Here is a 10,263-nt window from a genome sequence, read left to right as displayed (position 1 = left end):
TACACCCTTTATTTAAACAGTGACCCTATGGAAATGGCTCAATTCTGTATTCAAAAGTGTTCAAACAATACAGTGTACATATTAATACAGCGTGTTTCTGCCCTTTGATTTCAGAACATGATTGAGCATTTTAAAAGCTCCTCGTGTTAGATGTACATTGTACTTACAATATATCGGGGAATAGTTTATCTTGGCGGAGGTCAAGTGCACTCTCTGAGTGCTTTCTAGTTTAATTTGTTTGTGAATGCATTTCAACTTCTTAAATTGATGATGAAATTCTCTGTATGTACATGCAGGTGATACATGCATTGGAGCTTCTACGGACCATAAGGTGTACACAACAACTGATGCAACTAGTTCTACAGAGTCTGTATTTCTCATTGAGTTCACACTTGTCTGCAAAAACAATGCCAAGGTACAGTCAAGCTTAGTACATGTACATGTGCACATAAAAACTTCCTTAATGTTTTGATGTTTTAATTCTTTTGCAAATTTGCTAATTATTAAATTTGTATTGTAAATCAATTAATGTATCCATCCATCTCTGGCACTTGCGCTGTTAGATGTTGGATGAAATAAATAAATAAACTAGAAATGTGTTTGTGGACAAACACAAGCTGTTTCGGATATTCGAAATAATTTGTGCACGTGACGAACAATCAGTGATGTTACTAAAACTGTCATCTATAACAGCACATTATACGTACATGTCAAGTTATAACCAAATCGAACGTATAGGTCTGTAAATATAGGCCTATAAAGAACAAAATGCCCCTTTAAGGGACGTCACGTGACATTTGATGATGACATCACATGAATTTTCATCTATAACCCATCTCGGCATTGGTACGATCACGAATTTCTTCCAGGATTATCTGTGGGTGGTAGTCTAAGTGTGTACCAGGTCTAACGTCAATCGCATAATTTACAAAAGTGCCAAAGTAGAGTGTTTTAAAACGTGTACAAACCCTATGGGGAAAAATGCATCTTTAATGTGATGTAACCAAACACCTGATGACGTCACGATCACGAATTTCTTCTAGGACCATCTGTGGGTGGTTGTCTAAGTGTGTACCAAGTATAAAGTCGATCAAATTTACGAAAGTGCCAAAAAGTGAAGCGTTTTAAAACGTGTACAAAACCTATGGGGAAAATGTGCATCTTTAATGTGATGTAACGTGACACCTGATGACGTCATGATCACGAATTTCTTCAAGGACCATTTGTGGGTGATGGTCTAAGTGTGTACCAAGTGTAACGTCGATCAGATTTACGAAAGTGCCGAAATGGAGCGTTTTAAAACATGTACAAACCCTATGGGGAAATAAGCATCTTTAATGTGACGTAACCTGACTCTTGATGACGTCACGATCACGAATTTCTTCTAGGACCATTTGTGGGTGGTAGTCTAATTATAAATTAAGTTTAAAGTCGATCGGATTTACGAAGATACCAAACTGGAGTGTTTTAAAACGTGTACAAAACATATGGGGAAAAATGCATCTTTAATGTGACGTAACCTGACACCTGATGACGTCACGATCACAAATTTCTTCTAGGACCATCTGTGGGTGGTGGTCTCAGTATGTACCAAGTCTGAAATCAATCGGATTTATAAAAGTGGCAAAGTGGACTGCCAGAAGAAACGTGTGTTAAACCTATGGGAAAAAGTCTGAAAAAGGAGAAAAAAAAAAAAAAAAAAAAAAAAAGAAAAAAAAAAATCTTAACGAAAACAAGAGCTGTTTCGGTGTGTACACCGAAACAGCTAATAAATAAATAGATAAATGATGGTTCTACCCACATAAGATAAAAATGGGTACCCTTGAGGGCAGAGATGGTTAATGTGTTTGAATTGGCAACCTGAAAAATGGATGCTTAGAGTTGTGAGTACAACTTGAGATAGTCTGAGCAATATTTGATTGGTTGCATGAGCAGGTATAGTCATGCAAAGCACTTGATCCTAGTTAAAAGCGCTATAAAATAATAGGTGAACCTTTGTGATTCATTTGAAAACACATTTATTATGAAATATCTACACTGGAGGGTATGGTGTACAGGACAGTGACTTAGACTATGTGGATGAAGTGCACAATCACAAACATATACCACCCAGGAATGTTTGTGATTGGAAATGGTACGACCCAAGATTTGAACGCTAACATTCCTGTAGCTTTAATTGAACAAATGGCAATGATGTATTTTCTTTGAAATATTATCTTGCGTTTGAATGCAGAACTTGTTTTTGAATGCGGAGATCTCTGGCAAGCAGCTCCCTGTTTCTCGTTTTGGAGACAATCAGTATCAGGTATGGAATTGAAATAGGTCCATTTACATATAATATATCATCAGACATTTCTGACATTTAAGGGTTCAAATTGACCAGATGCCTTGAAGTTTTAGGCGCAAAACAGTTTGAGATGGGAAAAAATTGAAACTGACAGTACGGACACCAAGAAACATTTCTGTTACTTATTGTTGAACTGTAAAACTGGGCATGTGACATGAGAAGTTCATGCTTCAGCCTTTTAGTAATACTCAAGTGCCCTTGATTTGTCCAGCTTGACTGTTCCCTATTCTTGTTGGTTATGACAGCTATGAAAACAGGACTGCTCAAACAAGTATATATGCTGAGTGAAACAGAAGACATGCATTCAGATTAGAACAATCTGTAGCCAAAGGATAATAAACTATTTAAAAAAACGGTTGTAGAAATAATCCACCTCATTGCCAGAATTACCAGGGTTTGTAAAAATAGATGCCTTGACATTTCTTCAATTTCACTGAAATGCATATGTGCTCTTGATTTTTGAGTTAAAGTGACATATACATGGATAAAAGTTGTACAATACATGTCACCAAAGTACTATCTACTTATGATTGTACAAATGTCAAGAGACAGCCTTAGTATTGTATGCTGTGTTTTATCAAAGCTGTCAGATAAAGATATCTTGGGATGGTTGAACTTTTGTGAACTCATGTATGGAATGCTGCTTCAGATCATAATACATGTACAGAGTTGATTGCTATTTGTTCAGGATTTTGTAACTATTAAGCACCATTTAAAAGTTTAACCACTGACGCCTTTGATATCGGGCATGTTTATATACATGTACCTGTACATGCATAAACAAAAGGCGCATCCTTATTGATTGCATTGTTCATTTTGTTCTGGAATTTACTACCTTACGGAGACATGCACACAATAGGGAACAAAAGATTGTATACGTCTCCAGAAGAACATTTCTATAGATGAATACGTCTCCACAAGAATTTCACGAAATAGATATATGGATTTTACTCAAAAACTAGGAATTTCCAAGGTAGGTTGATCTGTCGCAAATGGAAGAGTTTTAAAAAAGGGATATTTAGTCCAAATTTCAGCCCAGGAAATTAATTCTGGTTAAAATAAGAGCATTTTGAAACTTCAATTTCAAATTCGAAAACTTTACTACACGAGAACAAAGAAATGTCTCCACAGGAATACAAATTCCAGAATGGGTGTGTTTACATGTTTATACGATTGTCAAAGTGGCTCCTGTGGCATTCCATGACAAATGTCACATTTGATTCTAATTCATTTTTTCTAATTTGTTTTTTTATTTAACACAGAACTCGTGTGCCTGCCAAAACTCTGTTGTGTCTGATGAAGCATAAGTGGCTTAAGTTATATAATTATTTGATGCTTACTGCATGCCATCTTGTATTCCAAACCAATTTATCTACAATTAATCACTGTAGAGAAACTCTAGAACTCACAACAAGAATTCTCATTCACAGGTAAGCTGGACTGAGGAACATAAGAATGCACCATCTGGTAACTATGAAGTGAGATTCTATGATGAGGAAGGATTTAGTGCTCTGAGGAAGGTAGGTTTATTTACAAAACATTTTGTTGAAAGAGATTCCAGATAGCTGCATGAGTTCTCAAGCAGTGCAATGGGCTTGGTTGTGGAGCTTGTCAGCCATGCATTGCATGCTGTTAGACATGAGAGTTTCTGCAGTTATAACTGGAGGGGTCATTCTATTAGACATTGCACTTCTTATCCTTGCTGGTTGATGATGTTCAAAAGTGAAAGGGACAGAGGTAGATCCAAAAGTTACAGAAGAGATTAATTAACACTTTTCTCATTCAAAATAAGTAAGATTAAATTTACAAAGAATGTAGAAGGGGAGGAAATATTTTGCATTTGTTGTGTATGATCAACTTGTGTGATACACATGTACATTTACAGTATACCATACATTTGATTTGTTTTATTGAAACCAAAATATGATTTGAAGGTTTGTACGGTGAAGACAGCAATGAGATAAGGTTTAGGATTGCACCTTGTAACATCTCTCTTTTGTGAGTTTGTGAGGAGACGTCATCTTCTGACCATAGGCAAGGCATACTGTCAGAAATATTGAGTTTCCCCGGGATCTTCTCAGAACCTCACAAACTCACAAAAGAGATTTGTTACATGGTGTTACTGTAAAATTGATCTTAAAACAAAATAAAATGGCACACTTATGATGCCTAATGTCAAGCTGATTGCGTGAGTATACCCAGATACAGGGTGACTCACAGGATAAGGCCTTGTCTCCCACAGCCAACATTCCATCTGGGTATTGACCACAGTCCGTAGAAGTTTCACTGTTATTCAGCCATGCATAGAAAGGTTACAGGCCTTTCTTTGTGACTACCCCAACACACTACCAACATAATGTTCAGGATAGGCCTCTTGCTGTGAACACAATGGGGACAATGGGCCTCTGGTCAATGAAACAAATAAAAGGAATAACAGAATGTGATATCAATTGAATGGAATTACATTTATTGAACTTGAAAGTGAATGACAGATCAGGTTCACAGTTAACTGTCCCGCTGCTCGACCTTCCACCTGCCTGTCGTTCAGATCAATGCATAGTTGTGCCCATGTCCTCTTGTCTGCAATAGCTCTGCGGACCATCCATGTTCTTCTGAGGGCTTCGTTGGCGAAGTCCCTGCAGAGTGTTTGGCAGAATGCCGTACGCCTGGTCCTTAAGGTACCCCCAAAGAAAACATTAAAGAGGGGTAAGATCTGGCGATCTTGGCGCCCCTTATTCAGGTTCTTGCTGTTGCCTTTTTGTCTGTATTTTACAATATTTCTTCACATGTTCCGAGTGTTAGGCTGCCATACGTCTGGAAAGTGTTCTCCAAACGGGCGTAACTTGTCTTGTACGCTGCTGGTTTCATCAAATGTACTGACCATGATAAAGTCCCTTTGGGCAGCAGTAAACTGTGGCCTTGCCATGGCTACTTTGAATTGATCCGTCTAGCAGTGTGCTAGCCATTAAATAGACATTCCCTTAAAAATATCCGGAAACATTGTGTTGTAGTGTTTTGGGTCGTTAAAAAGAAAGGCCTGTATCGTTTTCAAGAATGGCTGAATATCGGTGAAACTTCTACTGACCGTGGTCAATACCCAGACCAAATGTTGGCTGAAGGGAAGAAACCGGTAACCTTTCCCGTTGTTGTGGGAGACAAGGACTTATCCAAAGGGACATTTTTTTTCTCGCCCTGTATAGTGATCAACTCAAAGAAAGTTGTCTGCACGCACAGTTAATTTTTTTTTAAATGATTCAACAATCCCTTTTATTTTCTGTTTTCAAGTCCTGAACATGTCTCAACAAAGATCCTTCCTTGGAGATAAAGATTTGCAATTATTCAGGGTGGTCCAAAAAAAAAAATACTTCCACTACCTTGCGACTCAAAGCACCTGTACCAATTGATGGAGAATCCTTTTAGAAGTCCTAAATATCCCGATACGGTCCAGTAGTTTTTGCTGCAGAGCCTATTTTGTGAAGCACACTTCTATCATGTGGTATTATTACATAATAATCCCTCTATCATTTAAAATGTAAGTCAAATTCCCGGGCGCGATTTTGTAATTCATCGGGACAAAACTGACCCCCACCTTGCTTCACAAAATAAGCTCTAGAACAAAAACTACTGAACCGAATCGGACGATCTTGGTTTCATATTTCTCTTAAAAAGATTCTCTGTGCATTGGTATATGTGGTTTGAGCCTCAGAGTAGTGGAAGTATGGGGTTCCTTTTTTTTTGCCACTCTGTATTTCTGTTCATGTATGTGTACAATACATTTCTATAGAGCCTAGTCGAGGTTGAACTATTGTTACCAAAGGACCAAAAATAGGCCAAAAAATACTTAAGCAGATAAGGTGTTGGGAGACAACTGTCTTGAGAAGTGAACATGCTGGTGTACTACAGCAGATATTACAAACTGGATGTCACTTATCTGTGTTCCGTATCCTAAAGTATGGTTTCCTGACAATTTTGAGTTTGGGCCAAAGTTCAAAACTAGCTTTGAGCTAGGGGCTGAAATGCTTATGGTGCATAGAAGTATGAAATTGTAAAGAAACTTTCATTCAACCTGAGTGGGTCACCTCAAATTATATGGAATTGAGTGGATTTGGCAAAGAATGACCTTCTGTTTGTGCATATTGTTTTGCATTTGCAGGCCATGAGAGCAGGGGATGATTCTGCCAAAGTCAAGCCAGCCTTCACAATTAACGTGGCTCACAGGGTAAACTTTGCTTCATGAAGCATTTTGTTAACATGAATTATTTTTCCTACCAAAATTGTATTTGTATGGAATGGACTTGTTTGAGAATACCCCAATAATAGAATACAAAAAACTGTGCACAAGCAGGACCTGAACCATGACTTGCTTATCATGGAAGCAACCTGTTTTTGAGTTTCACCCCAAAAATGGATTTAGTTTTGTAAATTGCTATTTTGATAGAAATATTGTTTACATTGAATGAGACATCTACAGAAAAAAAATCTGCCTATAGATGTTTAGTTATATAATAAATAGTTCAAATAATTTGTGGCCAAACAAAAATTCAGTTCTTGCAGGGTAGACTGGTCCCCGCCCCCTTTTAGAATCAATAATTTGGGGACCAGGACTAGTCTAGTCACAGGGGGGATCTGATTGTTCAAAGATTTGCAGATACCAAAACTGAAAAGGCCGGGTTTGTTGGTGGTTATTAAAAAAGCACTAACCTTTTGAAATTTGTTCAGGAAAAGAATTGTATTTGTTGAAGAGAACGGGCAGTACTTCTTTAAGCCTAATAACCAAAGCACACAGGTTGAAGATGAAGAAATGTGACTGCACCATGCAACAGAATTGATCATTACTTTCTCCTGTAATTTTCTATCTTGTGTTGTCAACAGGGTGTGTCTCATGGACCAGTTGTAGGCACCGAGATGATAGCATCTGGCTTGGCACTCCTGCTATGGTACTCTGCTTATCGGGCTAAGAGCAGGATTCAAGCATAATTTAGCATCAAGCATCATCTTATTTTCATCAAAATGTCATAAGATAAATCATGGAAATAATATACAAATATTGTAGTAAAACTAGCCTCCCGAGGTGATCCATGGACATTCTATTTTCCCGAGGCGAAGCCGAGGGAAAATAGAATGCTCCATGGATCACTGAGGGAGGCTAGTTTTACTACACCACGAGATAAAGCAGTCAATATTTGTTTTATAACACCTCCCCCACAGATTCTGCTTGGTTTTAATATTTCAAATTATTTAAATCTGAATACAGTTGAAATAAATTTCAATTTCAGTACAAAATTGGTGGAAAATGTATTTCTCTCTTCCAAACTACCCTTCACGAAATGTTTGAACCCAACTCTGTGGCGCTCTCTTTGGAACAAAATGCGCAACGCGCAACCCAGCATGCATTTGCACACAAATACCGCGCCGTGGATATAGTACTTTGGTTGCTAATGGTAGTTCTTTGGTTGCTACGGGTATAGTACTTTTGGCCGTGCACACACATATAGCAAAAATAGCGAGTACATGTGACTCGCTCTTGGCCAATCAAGACACAGAATCTGTGGGTGAGGTGTTATAAACTAATCTATTGCACACATAGACGACAACATGTACGCCTCTCCAGTGCCACAGAGCACGTTCCAACAAACAGCCATGCATCAACTTCCCAAGTAATTTTACAATTTTATACAGCATGTGAGTGGACTAATTTCATTTGAATTGCTAAAACAAGATTACATATACACAGTTGCAGTCATCAGAATAAACCTTAACTACTGTGTGTTTCATATGTAACATACTGGAGAATTTCTTTATCCACTGTGTTTAAGCTGGAATCCGTTATATCAATCATTTGATCAACAACCCATCGGGAAAAAAAACTATTTTATTTTGCAAGTCCTTTTTTGCAAATCAGTTTTTCAGTTGGAATTTTGTAGTTTTGCAAATAAAGATGACCCTCTTGACTGAATTCTGTGTTCCTTTTTTCAGTTGATATTGTCTCTCTACTGTCAATACAGATATTTGTTTGTATCCTTCATCATTTGGCAACACAAGGAAAAATACATGTACAAAGAAAGGATTTAAAATGTGAATCAAATACGGTTGTGGTCATATTCTGTTTTATAAATATAGTTTCAATTTTTTGAGGTTACAATTCTTGTTTGGTTACTCATGATGGCCTAGTCATTCCAAATACCTACATCGGGTCCACTGCTGCTGTCTTTTGTCCCAAATTGACAAATAGAAAATCAGAATCGCCGAACCTTATGTTTCATATTAAATGTGATCTGTTTGAAAAGTGGCTACAATAGTGTCGTACCAGCAAACAGCATTGGGGCATACTATAAAGTTTGGGTCCAAAGTGCGACATTTTTTCTGTCCCTGTTGCCTCTTAACCGCGAATTTGTCACACAATTATCATTCAAAATGAGTTCAAACTGTTCTCATTTGTTGGATAGGTAGTTTGCTTTCAATCACTCTAAGAGGGTAAAAGGCATTAAGGGATGCGTCCAGAAGTCACAAAATTGTACACGTCGGATGTAACGGGAGGAAAAATAGTGGAGCCTAAATGTATAAACAATCCAGTGACATGCATTTTTTTTTAGGTGAACCAGGTCCTGCTCAGGTAGTACACACACACAACGGGCTCCTACAACCAATAGGGTTACAAAAATGCAAGCCCGCCTTGTCTTTCAGATACATGTCTTTAAGTATTACAGCTTTGCATTCAAAGCCTGGTTTTTGCAAACACTGTTGCGCATGCGTTGAATTTGCATATTTTTGCATATTAGATCACGCCCCATTCCTTTTCGTTTTCTGTACTCTCTGGTGCACAGACGGTGTCGTATAGCGGTCTTCACGTTACCCGGCCGCTGTAGGTTGTACCACTTGGAACTTGGGGTTTTTTTTAAGTAGTAGTTATACACATGTATTTCCATGAATGACTGAAAAGTTGACCAACTACTTGACTGTTATGAAGGCTTCTTGAAACGGTTACGTGCGATTAAAAATATACTAATAATAACTAAATTAACCCCCTAAACTGTATAAGGATATTGTTTGGTACAAGAAGTCAAAGAAGTACATGTACACACAGTAATTACAGATGTCTTTCCTTTAATACATTCAAGGCAAGATTATAATAGTCATAAAAAAAATGGATGCAAGTCAAAAATCAAATAAGATTATGGGCTCACATATCAAATATAACTTGAATAGAAATCATCATTATCACTCAAATTACAGGCAATAGGAAACTGCATCAATTTTTTTGAATTTCTTTGATCGATGTAGTCCATCATTTGCAATTAAGAAGCACCGTTGGAAAGGCCTTCTTTTGTTGATTTCTGCTAAATGACAGCTTGCCAGAAAGAATAATTTCACAGGGAGTTTAGTCCCCTTACTATCTTTCATCCAAGTATGTTTTTCAACAATAATTAGCCAGTTACTTTTTGGGTAGCTGCAAATGATAGACTCTGGCTTTAAAGCATTTTAATGTTGAGAATCAAAACATTGGAGGGATATTTGTGAAAAGAGCTTTGATTACTAGTGATATTGGTAACTAATTTCTAAATGCCTTGTGAGTCCTTATACAAACACAAAGCTGTCTTTTAAATTGGCCTGTAGAAAGATGTATAAATCCAACATCAGAAATATATACAATTATCAGAAATCCCAATGAGTTCGAAAAAAGTCACAAATTATAAAAAGGCCTTTTTTACAAAAATAGTTACTTTTGCAAATACATTTATAGTAATATAAAAGGTTTCAGTAATAAGATTATTATTACAAATCATTAAAAATGTTGAAACTGATCTTATAACAAGCGCAATGCAAACATGTTTCCAGCAACAAAGACTTATTAAAATCTTAGACTGATATACACTTTTATAATGAAATAATTGCTGTACTTTGCACATATTTATCAT

At 37.1% G+C, this 10,263-nt stretch overlaps 1 protein-coding gene across 1 annotated transcript; it reads left to right on the top strand.

Moving 5' to 3' along the window:
* Nucleotides 1–274: 274 nt before the first annotated feature.
* Nucleotides 275–7,439, top strand: LOC119740884 (translocon-associated protein subunit delta-like; the record flags this gene model as incomplete). Its single annotated transcript, XM_038216347.1, has 5 exons — nt 275–415; nt 2,234–2,305; nt 3,778–3,867; nt 6,501–6,566; nt 7,220–7,439. Coding segments are annotated over 5 exons (474 nt in total), but the record flags the coding sequence as incomplete, so codon positions are not given.
* Nucleotides 7,440–10,263: the final 2,824 nt, after the last annotated feature.

The sequence above is a fragment of the Patiria miniata genome, unplaced genomic scaffold (genome assembly GCF_015706575.1).
Source record: "Patiria miniata isolate m_02_andy unplaced genomic scaffold, ASM1570657v1 HiC_scaffold_11, whole genome shotgun sequence".
Lineage (NCBI taxonomy): Eukaryota > Metazoa > Echinodermata > Asteroidea > Valvatida > Asterinidae > Patiria > Patiria miniata.
The sequence above is the reverse complement of the archived record's forward strand: the minus strand, read 5'-3'. Positions and strand labels throughout refer to the sequence as shown.